Source organism: Syngnathus acus, chromosome 5 (genome assembly GCF_901709675.1).
Source record: "Syngnathus acus chromosome 5, fSynAcu1.2, whole genome shotgun sequence".
Taxonomy (NCBI): Eukaryota; Metazoa; Chordata; class Actinopteri; order Syngnathiformes; family Syngnathidae; genus Syngnathus; species Syngnathus acus.
This window is the reverse complement of record NC_051091.1, coordinates 4,924,765-4,940,766: the sequence shown is the minus strand read 5'-3', so window position 1 is coordinate 4,940,766 and position 16,002 is coordinate 4,924,765. Positions and strand designations below refer to the sequence as shown.

The 16,002-nt window shown below is 43.0% G+C and overlaps 3 protein-coding genes and 3 non-coding genes across 7 annotated transcripts; 3 read left to right on the top strand and 3 right to left on the bottom strand.

Moving 5' to 3' along the window:
• Positions 1-487: 487 nt before the first annotated feature.
• Positions 488-5,048, top strand: gnl3 (guanine nucleotide binding protein-like 3 (nucleolar)). Of its 2 annotated transcripts, XM_037252728.1 has the most exons (16): positions 488-607; positions 693-751; positions 826-966; positions 1,127-1,246; positions 1,321-1,407; positions 1,483-1,618; positions 1,700-1,791; positions 2,050-2,200; positions 2,304-2,391; positions 2,492-2,669; positions 2,749-2,891; positions 3,086-3,222; positions 3,302-3,450; positions 3,635-3,692; positions 3,764-3,917; positions 4,777-5,048. In XM_037252728.1, exons 1-15 carry the CDS (start codon positions 595-597, stop codon positions 3,868-3,870), a joined length of 1,659 nt encoding a protein of 552 aa, XP_037108623.1. In that variant the 5' UTR covers positions 488-594; the 3' UTR covers positions 3,871-3,917; positions 4,777-5,048. The 2 variants fall into 2 exon arrangements, with proteins under 2 accessions (XP_037108623.1, XP_037108622.1); XM_037252727.1 differs by lacking the exon at positions 4,777-5,048 and having other exon boundaries at positions 3,764-4,030.
• LOC119123754 lies at positions 1,843-1,978 on the top strand. The gene has a single exon (XR_005098133.1). It is a non-coding gene; the product is annotated as a small nucleolar RNA SNORA47 (small nucleolar RNA).
• On the top strand, positions 2,938-3,011 carry LOC119123752. The gene has a single exon (XR_005098131.1). It is a non-coding gene; the product is annotated as a small nucleolar RNA SNORD19 (small nucleolar RNA).
• On the bottom strand, positions 4,033-7,034 carry glt8d1 (glycosyltransferase 8 domain containing 1). The gene is made up of 9 exons (XM_037252731.1): positions 6,768-7,034; positions 6,556-6,654; positions 6,148-6,358; positions 5,907-6,024; positions 5,731-5,815; positions 5,523-5,635; positions 5,283-5,449; positions 5,091-5,203; positions 4,033-4,932 (listed from the first exon to the last, which is right to left on the bottom strand). The coding sequence occupies exons 1-9, from the start codon at positions 6,775-6,777 to the stop codon at positions 4,751-4,753; spliced, it is 1,098 nt and encodes a 365-aa protein (XP_037108626.1). The 5' UTR covers positions 6,778-7,034; the 3' UTR covers positions 4,033-4,750.
• A 3,590-nt stretch (positions 7,035-10,624) lies between these two features.
• Positions 10,625-15,705, bottom strand: stimate (STIM activating enhance). The gene is made up of 8 exons (XM_037252701.1): positions 14,934-15,705; positions 14,157-14,205; positions 13,919-14,014; positions 13,674-13,795; positions 13,202-13,314; positions 12,708-12,785; positions 12,467-12,610; positions 10,625-11,814 (listed from the first exon to the last, which is right to left on the bottom strand). Exons 1-8 carry the CDS (start codon positions 15,112-15,114, stop codon positions 11,701-11,703), a joined length of 897 nt encoding a protein of 298 aa, XP_037108596.1. The 5' UTR covers positions 15,115-15,705; the 3' UTR covers positions 10,625-11,700.
• trnar-acg lies at positions 12,029-12,101 on the bottom strand. The gene has a single exon. It is a non-coding gene; the product is annotated as a tRNA-Arg (tRNA).
• Positions 15,706-16,002: the final 297 nt, after the last annotated feature.

Sequence of the window (16,002 nt, the reverse complement as noted above, 5' to 3'; positions counted from 1 at the left end):
TTCTTCCTTTTGCCTCAGTCTACTTTGCTTTTGTCCAAAGTAACATCGGAATATTACATTATGCGACAATAAAAAAAAGTTTGTTGTCTGATTGTTTCATTGTGTTTTTAAATAAAGTTGATACGATGTTGGGTTATTTTGGAAAAACCCGTCAATGAGACAAAAACTAATTTGAGAAGTATCTTTGATACAGTATCATACAAATGGAACAAAAAAAAATATTATCACGCACATTCTTTGTCTATGGACAAATAATGTATGTTATATGGAGAGCCCCATATATTGATCTTTTTTGTGGAAAATCTCTACCTGTCTTTCAAAGAGCAGTGAGTGATGAGTTTTGTCTTCTCTGTAAGCTATATTATATTAATACATTCCACATTGCTGTATACTGTTCTCCCATGACCCCGAATAAACTGTATTGAAAGTAGTTTATATGGATTTGTTACTTATTCTAACGTTTAACGACGAACCTCCTGATCGATAGGTGGCGGTAAAAAATTAAATTATTCGCCGAATAAAGCGGAAATGACGACTTGCAACTTGCCCTGCACGTGTAGCACTTCACGTTGGTACGATCGACATTAGTCCAAGATGAAACGACCAAGTAAGTCGACACTTTTATCGTATTTCATCAAACTACAAATATTTTACGTTTGCCAAATGCTTAAAGTATTTTTCTTTCTTCTCAGAGCTAAAGAAAGCGAGTAAGAGATTGTCATGTTCTAAACGGTATAAAATCCAAAAGAAGGTACGATGATCTTTCGCAGTTTTAGAGCATGGTTGTATGCAGGTATTTTTCTTTAATGCTGCTCGTTTTTCTAGGTCAAAGAGCACAACAGAAAGTTAAGAAAAGAAGCCAAGAAGAAAGGAGTGAAGAATCGACCCAAGAAAGATCCAGGAGTGCCGAATAGTGCTCCGTTTAAAGAGGAGGTGTTACGAGAGGCCGAGCAGAGGAGACTGCAGGTTTGGATAGAAAGCCGTCTGATCAGTCATTTGCTATCTTACTCGTGTATAAATATTGAAACGACTTGCCTTAGGTCAGCTCTACCACGTTGCCATTATTAGGCATGGTAATGATGTCAAATAGAAAAGGTACTAATTCTGCCACATACTGTCCTCTCAGATTGAGGAGCAAAAAGAGAAACAAAAGCAAGCAGCAAAAGAAGAACGTGCCAAAAAACGAAAACAGGAAAAGGAGTCTGGAAGTAAAGAAAAAGAACCCCAAGCCAAAAAAGCACGAGAGGTAAAAAACACACAAAGAAAATTGGATTCAAATAAAATATTTTTTAAAATTAAATCCATCCATCTATATTGCAGGATAACAACATCCAGAAAAAACATCCAGAAAAAAAGAATGCTGAACTAAGGAACTCTAAAAGGTTTCAGTGTGCTGAGCTAAACAAGGTAACGACATCTTTGTTGTTACTGTTATCTGGTGTGTTTATTTCCTAACTCACCAGATTATTTTCCACTCATAAGGTCATTGATGCATCTGATGTGGTAATCGAAGTGCTAGATGCTCGTGATCCACTGGGCTGCAGATGTCCACAGCTGGAGGAGATGGTGCTGCAGAAGGAGGGCAACAAGAAGCTTATTTTTGTTTTAAACAAAATCGGTACATATGGGCAAGACGTGTCTCTGTGCCGCTTGTTGTGTGTGCAGTACAATTAAGCGCTTTGTTTATATTCTGTCGTAGATTTGGTACCAAAAGCAAATGTGGATAAATGGATGCAGAAGTTACAGCAGGAGTTTCCGGTTGTGGCGTTCAAAGCATCAGTTTCAAAAGCGGTAGGAGTTAAATGATCTAAACATGGAATCCATTCTTGCATTTTCGTTTCGTGGAGGTCTGAGAAAGTTGAGCAGCTTGTGTGGTGCTGTTCTTAACTGGTTACAACCTCCGATATTAACAATCAAACCACTCGTGAAAATAGCTCGGCCATGTGCTGAGCTTAATTTGTGTGTTTGCGAACAAGTGATTAGAAATGAGACCGTTCAAACGTTTTTATATGATTCACACATTCCCCTTTGTGGTTATATTTTTATTAGCAAGCGAAGAAGAACAGGATCAAGGCCTCCAAAGAAATCTATGACAATTCCAGTGGAGCCGCCTGCTTTGGAAACTCTGTTCTCACTGAGCTGCTCACACGTTACGCCGCAAGCAAGGGGGGCGACTCTCGTCTTCGAGTGGGCGTAGTTGGTGAGTCTCGTGTCTGCTACTCCTGAAGGTTCTGTCTAAGATCCCAGTTGGTGCTTCTGAATGTGATGATCATGTGACCACACTTAAGAATATTTCCATCTAGGTTTTCCCAATGTGGGTAAGAGCAGCCTGATCAATAATCTGAAAGAAAGTACTGCCTGCATTGCTGGTGTGAAAAGAGGCATCACAAAGTGAGTTATTGGCACAATCGATCGAGCAGTGTCGGCAAATATTGTTTGTAACTGTTTTGTAATGTGTATTACGAACCTTCATCCTCAATGTTTCCTTTAGATCCTTGCAGGAGGTGAAAATCTCGGAGAATGTCAATCTGTTGGATAGTCCGGGAATCCTGGCGTGTCCGTCCAATCCGGCAGCCGCCATGGCTCTGAGGAGCTTGCAAGTGGAGGAGGGCCAGGAGAGCACGCAGGAGGCTGTCAGGGTTCTGCTCAAACAGTGCAACCAGACTCAGGTACTATCCGGTGCTGTAAAGGGGCCGCAATCCCTGCCATTATGAAGTCATCTCAGATTTTGTATTCTTCTTGCTTCAGGTCATACTACAGTTCAATATTGCAAACTATAGAAACGTTGCAGAGTTTCTAACCTTGTTGGCCAAAAAGCGGGGCTTCTTGCAAAAGGGCGGAGTTCTCAATACAGCGCAGGCCGCTTCAGCGTTTCTGGAAGATTGGTCTGGGTGAGCTTTTTGATTCTGGTCAAAAACCAGCGACGTACATCTGGTGTGGAAATGAGGACAAAAATTGTTTACAGATTTCACAATGAAGACTGTTAATCCAACTCTGATCCAAACACCGTGCCATGCTGCCGAAGGTGCTAGTACGAGCACGGGATTGCGTTTTCATATTGGTCTATGTTTTGATTTTCTCTCAGAGCCAAGCTGAGCTACCACTGCAAACCCACAGACAAACAGGCCACCCCTGCCTACGTGACGGACGCCGTCATCGCGGACATGTGGAGCATCCTGGATCGCGCACAACTGCAAACGGGCAATGAGAATACGCTGAGAAGTACATGCGGCAGCTAACAGACATGCTCGAGCTACATGACATTGTAATGTTGGTTGACAACAATTTTTCCTCTCTGAAGGTATAAAATTTCCAACCCCGGCCAACAGTATCAGCTTTACGTCTAGCGGTCCCACGAGGGGTCTTCTGGTGGTCAGTGACATCCCTGTAGAAAAAGCCAGTGTTAGACCTGTAGAGGAGCTGGTTGTGGAGGCAGAGAACAATAACGAGGTATATCACATTGTTGATGGTGCCACATTTTACAAGTGTAACCTTAGCATGGAAATGAGGACAGAAGCATAAGTCTGAATTCACTCATGAAGACTTCTAATCCAACTCTGATCCTGCTGGTGAACAAACCTCTGAGAATATTGTGCTCTTTCTATCTTTTAACTATTTGTTTTTCCCCTCACAGTCTGAACAAATAGCGGTTGAGACAAAGGCAGATGAACCAGAGAAAGTTTTATCTGAAGGTACATTTGTTTTTCACAAATTGACAATAATGTGAACAACGCCCGCTTAACACCTTGTTTTGTCTTTCCAGAAAAAACAAAACATGTCCAGTTCAAGCCGGTGGCCGTTGACAACGGCTCCTCCACAGTGAAAACAGATGATGATGATGCCTATGACTTCAACACTTATTTTAAATGAACTTTCCCAGTCAATTTTTTGGCTGGTGTGACGGATGGAAAAATATGGTAAAATACTAACCTTTTATTTTTATGCATGATGCAACCAATTTAAGTTGAATCTCTGCATGAACATTTTGTATATAGATGCTACTGATGTCATAAACCAGAATTCTTTCCAATCTGTTGGCCAATAACTTTATTTCAGCTTTTCAGTTGTAAACATTTCATACTGTAGAGACCATTCACACCACATGTAGGTTTGTCAAAGTTTCAATACAATAGTTCTACAAAATGTGTTTATAGTACAATATAAAACACCTCACTTGGAATGGCAATGGTTGCGTAGTGGTTTGCATATTACATCATCAGGGAGGAAAAAAAACTAGCCATGAAAAAATGCCATTTTAGCACATTTAGTGTTGTAACATGTTCAATCATTATATAGAAACAGAAATGTGTACAACTAGATGAGGCAAAGGTCACTGATTATAAATGACCTTGAAGATAGTGACAATACATTTTCCACAGGAAGTATTGAAATGAGGTAACAGCATTTCTGACTTTAAAGTGATCTCTATCAAATTTGGCAAAATGCTAGATTTGTCATTGACAACGAGGCATCGGCTTTGTAAGTATGACAACACAGTTGGTGTGTCATTTTTCAAATGGCCACCAGGATTTCAATGAGCTAAGTTTAGGACGTCCATCTGAACTAAAGCAGGTGTGATTTTAAAAGTATTCCCCAAATACTGTTCAGTAAAATGACTAAAATAAAACTCAATGGTACATTGAGAATTGAGTGGAAGGTTTTTTCATGGGTGGTCCTGAGAGGCATGTTCCTGCTGGCTGGACTGACTCGACATGCTCAGATAGCTGCATTTCACACATTTTCAGTTTTATTAGTCCGCTGTGTGTCTTCGTACAGGATGAAACCTTTCCAAGGGGTCTGGAATGAACCACCTGTCCCATACGTCAGTGAAGGCGGACATCCTGCCCCATGGCTTATAGTGTCCATTCCAGTGAAGGAGTTTAGCTGCTTTGACAAACTGCGGCGAATAGCGGTTTCCAGCACCGGTAGTACCTTCAAGAAAAGTCACAGTTGGAATATACTGTATCAATGATATGCATTATTATTTTTATAAAAGGTATCTTGCCACATTTTCATAATTTCCAGCTAAAACAAGTAATCAAAATGTCTCCAGGGTATGAATAATAATGAGCTTCACTGTAGCCACTTACCAAGGTGCCTAACATGCCACATGGGGTCAAGCGCAGAGTGACGCTTGTAAAAAACGATGAGAAGCGGGGGCGTGGTGATACTCTCGGCTAACGTCTTGCTGTACAGATCGTCCCTGGGGGAAGAAAAGTGATGCAGGTACGTTCAATGCACAGAAACAAGACGGTCACATTTGTGCAACGCGAATGACTGACTGCGTGTTGAGCTCCATCCAGTGCTCCAGCTGACTAGTGATGTTCAAGTTCTTCCACTCAGTCAGGTTGGCAACGATGACTCCCGGGTTGAATGAGCATGTGTTGGCTCTCATGCCCAGTTGTTTAATAGCCTCCTTTTTAAAATCCAGGAACCCCATGTAGTTATTCTATTGAAAGAAACAAAAAATATATATATATGTAACGTGTTGGTATGGAAGGGAAAAGGCCAGTACTTTTTACCTGAGTTCCAGCCCCCCGAATAATGCCCTTAGCGGATGCTGAATCGCAGTCATCGGAGAAGGCCGCTGCATGTCCAGGTTTTAAACTTGTGTCATAAAGCTCTTTAATATCCCCTGAGCAAAAAAGGAAAATCAAATTTTTTTTTTCCAGTAAACACAATCAGGCTTAGATTAAAATGGTGTATGTTGGCGTGGAGTTTTTTTTTTACCTTGCACAATAATATCATCATCCAGATAAATGGCTTTCTCCACCTCAGGCAGGTATAAAGGCAGATAATATCTGGCAAATGTCAGCTGGAAAAATTTACCAGATGAGCAAGACTTGCAAGGAATAAACTTTAGGTCAATATGCTCAGTACTCTAAATGAACAAAAAGTTTCCTCACTGGTTTTGTAGCCTCCAGAGTCTGAGATTTTTTTGCTATCTTGCCAACCAGCAGCTCAGGCTTGAAGAGAACCAGTTTGTATTTGATGTTTTTTAGCCTTGGCGCACTCAACCACGTCCTGTAAATCAACAAAGTTTGACGATGATAATTCAAACCTAAGAGTTTTTCTGTCTGCATTGGTTTAATGCGCAAGATAAGCACAATGATACTAGACATCTCCATAGCCACAATGGAGTCTTACATGAGGTGATCGGCTGTGCCGTTCACGGTAACAATGGTGAAGACAACATTGGCTTTAGTGTTCTGGTGGATGCTGTGCATGGCGGCCACAGCAGCACCAAGTCTCTCCTCAGCAGCAGTCATGACTACAGGGATCTCATCCCCTTCTCTCTCCAAATCCACTCGAAGGTCAGGAGACAATTCCGCCTCAAAGGGAAGGATGGCTCCAGTATCTGGAGAACACCACATATGGGATAGATCTTCGAATGTTAAAATGACTGCAACATTATCTCTACTGCTGTCTGACATACAAAAATTGTAGTAGTGGAAAACAAGTGGCAGTAAAATCAACTAGTACTGTCTTATTTTGAGGACAAAAAGGGTAGTAGAACATTGAGCAAGAAATTCTAATTGAAGGAAAAACACCTACGTGTTATTTCTTTATGTAAAAAGTCACTCAGGCTCAAGAGATTTCGCTGAATTATGATCAGGAAAGCCACAGCAAGCAGCACGAGGATGACCACGTTAACTGGAAAACAATCAAGAGCACACATTTAAAAATCCGGAGCGATTACTTTACAATTAGGGGATGAATGGCAGATGGCCAGAAACAAACATGTATTTATACACGACTGCACAAACCTTTCCTCATCGCCTCTTCCGTTACTCCGCCAAATTATGCTCAATATTCTTGTGTAAATAAAGACGCCACGTACTTGTTTGGTAGGCTAAAGCACTTCCACGATGTGAGAAAATAAAACCATTCTCAATCTTGAGCACATTTAACCGTACGTGTGTATGTTAACCTTAAAATCCCAAAACATTTATTGTGTAGTAAAAACAGTTGTATGAGAACTGCCAACGCAACACCATCTGCTGTCGCAGGTACGAAGTAGTCGCCCACGGCGTGCCTGATTAGAAACAAAAACAAGCTAGATTTTTGGGTAAAATTTCAAAATATATACAAGTAAAATAAGGTCAATTGGAATCACTGTGTGTTATAGGTATTGTTTATATCATCCATTTATTAATTGTAATAGTGTTAAGGTGGCCCGCCGCGGATAATGGGCGCGCCCGAACCGTCGCGATAAACGAGTATCTCGCGAGAGGAATCTCGCCTGGGAGACAAAAGTGGGTTCGAATAACCCGTGTATTCCAGTTCTTTTAAGTGAACTGAATCTTTAGAATCAGTGTAGCGAACGATTCGGTGAACGATTCTTTTGAACAAATCTTTTGAGTGAACCGATTCTAAAGCTTCAATTCACTTGAGAACTGGAATGCACATCACTAGTACAAAAGAGTGCAGACGGCCGAGTGTAAGCAGGCCAAAATAGCCGACTGGTTAGTGACACGGGCTCTTGCTCGGTAATAACATGGTTCAAACCCAGATGTGAGCACAAACTGAGTTGTGCTTTTAGAATTGGAACCTCGCTTTATATGCGTACGCACGCAAATGCAAGTATGTATGAGTAAATACATTATACTTTATTAGGGAAATATCATGGTCACAGGTGTCAAACTCCAGTCCTCGGGGCCGCATTCCAACATGTTTTCCAAGGTTCCCTTGTTAAGCGCACCTGCGCAGAACGTGAAAATGGTCACTTGGAAAACATGGTCACTTGGTCACTTGGACACTCCATTAGGTCAAGTGTACCTAATAACAGGCCACTTTATTAGGGAAATATCATGGTCAAAGGTCACAGGTGTCAAGCTCTAGTCCTCGGGGCCGCGTTCCAATATGTTTTCCAAGTGACCCTCGTTAAGCGCACCTGCGTGAAAAGTTTTAGCTCCTTTCACGTTCCGCAGGAGCTAAAACTTTTCACGCAGGTGCACTTAACGAGGGAATCACACGGACACTCCATTAGGTACACCGCCATTTTCAAGTGTACCTAATAACAGGCCACTTTATTAGGGAAATATCATGGTCAAAGGTCACAGGTATAAAACTCCAGTCCTCGGGGCCGCGTTCCAACATGTTTTCCAAGTGACCCTCGTTAAGCGCACCTGCGTGAAAAGTTTTAGCTCCTTTCACGTTCCGCAGGAGCTAAAAGTTTTCACGCAGGTGCACTTAACGAGGGAATCACACGGACACTCCATTAGGTACACCGCCATTTTCAAGTGTACCTAATAACAGGCCACTTTATTAGGGAAATATCATGGTCAAAGGTCACAGGTGGCAAGCTCTGGTCCTCGGGGCCGCGTTCCAACATGTTTTCCAAGTGACCCTCGTTAAACGCACCTGCGTGAAAACTTTTAGCTCCTTTCACGTTCCACGGGAGCTAGAACTTTTCACGCAGGTGCACTTAACGAGGGAATCACACGGACACTCCATTAGGTACACCGCCATTTTCAAGTGTACCTAATAACAGGCCACTTTATTAGGGAAATATCATGGTCAAAGGTCACAGGTGTCAAGCTCTAGTCCTCGGGGCCGCGTTCCAACATGTTTTCCAAGTGACCCTCGTTAAGCGCACCTGCGTGAAAAGTTTTAGCTCCTTTCACGTTCCGCAGGAGCTAAAAGTTTTCACGCAGGTGCACTTAACGAGGGAATCACACGGACACTCCATTAGGTACACCGCCATTTTCAAGTGTACCTAATAACAGGCCACTTTATTAGGGAAATATCATGGTCAAAGGTCACAGGTGTCAAGCTCTAGTCCTCGGGGCCGCGTTCCAACATGTTTTCCAAGTGACCCTCGTTAAGCGCACCTGCGTGAAAAGTTTTAGCTCCTTTCACGTTCCGCAGGAGCTAAAAGTTTTCACGCAGGTGCACTTAACGAGGGAATCACACGGACACTCCATTAGGTACACCGCCATTTTCAAGTGTACCTAATAACAGGCCACTTTATTAGGGAAATATCATGGTCAAAGGTCACAGGTGTCAAGCTCTAGTCCTCTGGGCCGCGTTCCAACATGTTTTCCAAGTGACCCTCGTTAAGCGCACCTGCGTGAAAAGTTTTAGCTCCTTTCACGTTCCGCAGGAGCTAAAAGTTTTCACGCAGGTGCACTTAACGAGGGAATCACACGGACACTCCATTAGGTACACCGCCATTTTCAAGTGTACCTAATAACAGGCCACTTTATTAGGGAAATATCATGGTCAAAGGTCACAGGTGTCAAGCTGTAGTCCTCGGGGCCGCGTTCCAACATGTTTTCCAAGTGACCCTCGTTAAGCGCACCTGCGTGAAAACTTTTAGCTTCTTTCACGTTCCACAGGAGCTAAAAGTTTTCACGCAGGTGCATTTAACGAGGGAATCACACGGACACTCCATTAGGTACACCGCCATTTTCAAGTGTACCTAATAACAGGCCACTTTATTAGGGAAATATCATGGTCAAAGGTCACAGGTGTCAAGCTCTAGTCCTCGGGGCCGCGTTCCAACATGTTTTCCAAGTGACCCTCGTTAAGCGCACCTGCGTGAAAAGTTTTAGCTCCTTTCACGTTCCGCAGGAGCTAAAAGTTTTCACGCAGGTGCACTTAACGAGGGAATCACACGGACACTCCATTAGGTACACCGCCATTTTCCAGCGTACCTAATAACAGGCCACTTTATTAGGGAAATATCATGGTCAAAGCTTAAATGAAAGTGAAAAGTGCCACACCCGCCCTCACCCCCACTTTCTGATTGGCTGTTTGATCTGTGACGTCATTCGGACACTCTATTAGGTACACCGCCATTTTCAGGTTCGTTCACGAAGATTCACGAGTGAGTGACAGACAGCGTTGCCGCTATGCCAGCCGACACACGTTATGCCGACATTGTTTTAATTTTGTATTTGTTGGATTGTAGTTGATGGTGTTATTATACCGAATATGTTTGTGTTTGAATAAAAGGTTGAAAAAAAAATCTGTTATGCTGACATTTGTTATTTTGGGGGACACCAACTCATAACGTAAAACACATACATATTGTCATATAAAGCAGTTAACCAAATGTCTGATTATTATGTTTTAATTGGCGAATGAAAACAAGGAATAAAACACCAGACAAGTTTGAACATAAATGTTTATTAAAATAAAATAATAAAAGTAAATTTCAAACCAGCAATCTAATGTGAAATTGCAGTAGATATATTGGATTGCAATATTTAGGCGTATATATGCATACACGTTATTTAAAAACCACTATAAGTGTTATAAAATAAAGATTACCCAAAGAGAAGCAAAATCTTCCCGTTTTTGCATAACGGCGCATCCCTTCATGCAATTATATTATTTTATCTTACAGAGCAAACTAAAGCTGCTCTTCCCTCACCATCTCTTAAGACTCTCAATATGGTTGAAATAAAGTGCTTTATTTTGCCAGACTGGGCCAGATTTCCCACTACATATATTTTGGAGTCTATTGAAATGAGATCAGAACTCAAACATGTCTAATTCTACCAATAAATAAATTAATAAAAACAAATCTAATCTAAAATGTACAGTATTAACATTGTAGGGTGCTAATCCAATACTCGGGTACCATGAGGAAAAACTAAAATCAGCACAACCACACCACAGTTCATCACATTCTTTATTGAAAAATCTTTTCTAATGATATATCACTACCGTTCTGTCCCTTCTTGTGAAACAGAAAGCATCACCTTGTTGAGATAAATGCATCAAAGATTTGCCTCCTTTTAAATAAAAGCTCTTTTTTTTCGTGCTACCATGAAACCCTCCACAGCGGTGCTGCTGCATCATCGCAATCACAGTAAACCTCTCGCTCCGTTTACGTTAAAGGGCTGCACCACTCACATCTACGGCAAACACTTGCACACACACGGGCAAATATTTGCTACAGGCACCCTTTCTCCCAACTGTTTGGTCCACAGTCACTTAACAGTATTGAGGTCTATGCATGTCACATTCTTCAAATCAGAGCACTCCTGATTAGCCCCGTCATGCCTAAACATTTGAAGCTCTAATTTAAAAAAAAAAACACTAAATTAACAAAACATCTGCTGGTAATGTCACTCAGGCACATGCTGTGCCAAAAAAACAGCAAAGAAAAGAGAAACAATATGATCGATTGTGCAAGAGGGGTAAAGAACACTTCTGGAGCAAAGCATAGTTGATCTTTTGGCCCACAAATAAAACCTGTATAAAAAAATAATACAGGACATTCAAACACAAAACAATTCGTCAGGGAATTAAGACACACTTGACCAGTAGGGTAGATATTTAAGGACTTCTGCAGTGACTCGACTTTCTGATTTTTTAAAATTTTTTTTTTTTACTTAATTCTGCTACATACCTCTACCGTATGCGCAGAGCATGTGCACGTCCATGGCGGTACGTCAACATGAGAACACAAAAGGAATATGTTTCAAGATTACGCAACAAGTTAGAAAGCATTTGCATGGTGGTTGCACTGCAGTAAGCGCAACCATTGTGTTTCCTATTATACTCGCGCCAAACTCACTCAGGTATGTCCATCCAAGCGTGTTTAACCTGCAGGAGTCATTTAGGCTACTGCCTTTAAAGGGGCTTCCTATGTTTGAGAGGGTCTTTGACGAGGTTGCTGATGAGTCTGTGGCGGAAGTGTGGGGGAAGCTACGTAGCCGGCCGCGCTTTCATAAAGGCGCTCGGTCAAACAGGAATCCCCATGCGCAGCTTCTTCTTCTTAACTGTCTTCAGACCCGTGAGGCGTCGAACGTCGTCCTCATCTGACTCGTCCATTTCGTCGTCTGCTGAGAAAAGGATCTTAAAAAAAGAGAGAGAGAATGAAAGGGGAATTAAGGGTGGAATATTTGGGACTTGTTGGCGGGCTTCTGTGAATGGACAGCACATCACTATTGGATAGAAAGATAGAATTGCACCATTGGATCCGTAGTGTAAATTCAGCCAAGTACTATTTTGGGTATTCGTGACTTTGGTATTTGTAAAACGGAAGGTTTAAAGAAAGCAATGAAAAAGTCGAGCCAGCCAGGAGTCGAACCTAGAATCTTCTGATCCGTAGTCAGACGCGTTATCCATTGCGCCACTGGCCCTGTGCTTCCCTTGTGCTCCACAGTGCATATTATGGAGGTTGGCCCCTCCCCCACCGCTGCAAACAGGCAGTGAGTGAGTCGCACTGCGAGCGGGCCTTTGTGCGCACTTCTTTGAGCATTCATGTGGTTTTGCTCACCAAACACACAGCTCAAGGCTTGTCAGAGACGTGTTTGTTATATTCCTCAGGAGTGAAAGGTCTCATTTTGACTGCTGGTGATTGCTGCTTAAAACTCCCTCTCCCCACAGCTGAGTGCATATTTGTATTTATGTCAAAGCAGAAGTTGTGAAAACAAATCTTGTTGAAGCATCCAGTCAGTGCGTGCTGCAGAGAGAAGCGCCCCGATCGTACCGGAGGGACACTAACCTCGGACTCCGAGTCATCGTGGGACAGAGCTCGTCTGTAGCGCACTTTGCCATTCCCCCGCGAGTCCTCCTCCCTCTCTTCCACCTTTGCTTTGGTCCTATGCTTCTTCATGAGAAAATTGTCCACCACCCAAAACATGAGGGCCTGAAACACAAAAATGTACTTCAACAAACGGATGACGAGTGGGGGAGCTGATAATAAGCATGCAAAGACACAACATTTAGGAAGGAGCCGCACTTACATTAACGAAGAACGGAACGATGAGCATGACGATGGCCAGCTCCAAGTCTGGATTCTCGATGGGGTTGAGGAGCGCCAGCTGCAACGCACATTTTGCGCTTACACTTGTATAGCAAACACACAGTAAGCATTAGCAAAACGATGCTACGTGACCCAAGAAACAGTCAACTACGCAAGTGGGACGAGAACATGACTGAGGTGCTTTTGTGTGAGATAGATTGCCGCCCAGCTCCGGAAAAAGACACATCTCAAGAACAGGTAAAGAGAAATGTAAAGGTCTGGTGGTCCCAAAATGAAATGGATTCTTATTTGGACCTGTGCTACCCCTCTTCCCTTTTCAAGAAAACCAGGTCAGTGGTTGCATAATTCTGCAAATACACCTACAGAGGCATGACAACATAACCTCAGTCCAGGGGCACCAAAAATGGGAGACGTGTGTGTGTGTGTGTACGTGCGTGTGTGTATGACGACTGACTTAGTACAGCAAATACTGACCTTCTTCCATTGGGGAATGAGAAGGACGAGCATGATAAGGACTTTCTCAAACATCATGATGAGGATGTAGAGAATACACTGCCCCAACCACGCTGTGCACTGGATAGGCTCTCCTAAACACCAAACGGAACCAAAAAAATAATAATTTGGCATTAAGACAAACATGCAAAAGCACTTTCTCCTCACATAGGTGAACGGCACAGACAGAAAATGCAGATTTGCTATCAATCTTGTCGTTGGCATTCGTGACACATCCATTCATGACCCAGAGAATATTTCGGAGAAGTCAGCTCAAATTTCAAGTTTGTTGGTTGGACAAATTGCAAATGAGTATTTCAGACATCTATCATGGTCAACATTGAAGAACCGACAAGCATTGTTGTGCTCATTGCTGCCCTCCTTTGGACATTAGTGGCATTAAAAGATTGCGATGGCTGACACACACACCTATACACGCATACACAAACCTCACCGTATTCTCCAAAGCGGAGAGACTCCCACTGCCTCCACTCGACAACTGCACTGATGGCTCTTACGCCGGCGTAGATGAACAACATGCCCAGTGAGGCATCCAATAGGAAGTTAATGAGGTATCTAGGAGATTAGAAAGAGTTCCACTGTACCTTCAAGCTGGGATGTTTGAGGTCCACTTAATGTACATAATGTCCTACGATACAATTTATTATTAAAAAAAACAAAAAAGGGGGGGTGTCTCACAGCGAGCAGGGATCCTCCTCAGTAAGGTCTGAAAGGTAGACATTAGCAAAGTGGATGAAGAGCATCCCAATGGCCTGTTTGGAAGTATCCAGGAACCTGCAAGGAACAAATATTACACGTCTTGGTGTGGGCGCACTGTATCGGGGAATGTTCTGCTGAGAACTTGAGTGGGAATCATAATAACACACTGTGGCCTGATTCAAAAATGGCTGAGGCGTCGTTCTAGTCAACAACTCACCAGATTCTCCAGGGTCTCCTTTCATGTTTGGGCTCCCGGAAGCGTTTCACTGCGCACAAATGAGACAGGATGTCGCTAGTGCGATGATGCAATCAATCAAACATCCATCCGTTCATACAATCCTCATTAGGGCCACGAGTATGACTGACTTTGGGCGAGAGTCAAATTATGCTTCCACCTTATAGACCGTGCTTCTCATCTGGGCTTAATATGAAGGGGGAAAAACAAGTGGCCGTGCTCACTCCCACAATGGTGCAAATGTGAGTGTGTGTATCTGCTCTTCACAATTATGCCCTGTTTTGTTGAAAAAAATAAATAAATAAGAAACAGCTCTCAAGTGTTTTTGAGTTTAGGAGGTTATACTGCAAGCTGTGACATTATGCAAGAAGTGTGACTTCAGACTGAACACACCCAGCACACTCCCTGGTCATGATGAGTGGATCTAAGTGCACACTCACACACACACACAAAAACACACGAAACCGTCTGCTCACACTGCCAAAAATTCCCACCAAAACATTCCTCTGTGCCGTCTTTATAAGAGGCTGCACTGTGACGGCACACACATTAAGTCACACAGCTGTCAGTGCCGTGCCAGACACTGACCCAATGGAACCACAGCACTGTTCAACAGTCTCACTTTGAAAGCTCCGATATATTGTAGAGGGCAATTTGGGGTTAAAAGGCTATCATGGAACATCTCAGGTGGACCGCAGTGACACACGTGAGTGATGCTTCTGGACAGTTTGAAGTCAAGGTGTGTGCAGCCATACTCACACATAAGAATGCTGAAAGCCATCACAGCGAGGAGACCTTGAAGGAAGATTCCAAACGAGTCCATTAGGGCGCCATTCTCACAACCTCTGGTCTCAGTAGCAGAGGTCGGGCCCGAGGACGTGTTGCTGAGGGACACAACGTCCCCTTGCTTAGACTGTGTGTGCAGCCCACTATCAGCCATGGTTCGAAAAATAAGGACCGGACACGTTGGGGGGAGTGGGGGGCACCTCGGACGGTTTCTCCTTGCTCACAGGCCGTGGACAGCTCTGTCCTCCGGCTGCGGCAGATGTTGGTCAGGGAGGAAGAAGCACAGCTTTGTGGGAGGGATGGGGACCTCTCATCCTTATGTTTCAAACATGCATGAAGTAAACCTAAAGGGACGTCGATCCGTGGCATTAATAGGAACTTAAAAAGGTTCAATGTATGACTAACATCTGCTGTTTCGAGTCAATAAGTCCACCACGTGGAATGATTTGATAAGAAGCCCATTCATCAAAAGAGCAGTGTATACGTAGAATTAAGCAATTTAAAAAAAAAAAACGCAGACGAACCAAGTGATGCTACTTTACTAGCTTAGCTTCCAGGCTAACTAATAAATGGTGCTATGCTGAAACGACAAACCCCGTTCTTTGCTGAAGACGTCGAAAGTATTTGTGCACGCACTCCGCCGATAAAGGCGCTCGTCCCGTGTCGTTTAAAAAGGTGACCGAGATGAAAAATTGCAGGTCATGACTCGCTTGCATCCCGCGGCTTCCCTAGACAGCTTGCAGTGCCCACTCAAGTTGACAGAGGGAGGAGTCACGTGACACACGCGAACGCGAAATGTACTCTGGGAAATGAAGTGCGGTAAAGCGGTATGAAATGAGCTGGGCGGTTTTTATTGCATCCATTCATCCATCCATCCATTCATCTTCTGCCGTCATTGGGCAGGAGACAGGGGAGGTTTTTATTGCAGTTTTCTTTAAATAATTATGCTCAAAACAGGAAATTAATAAAGCAAACATTTCATGGTACTGATTGTAACAATTAACGAATGAAACTACAGAAACCTTTTTTAGTTTCAAAAACA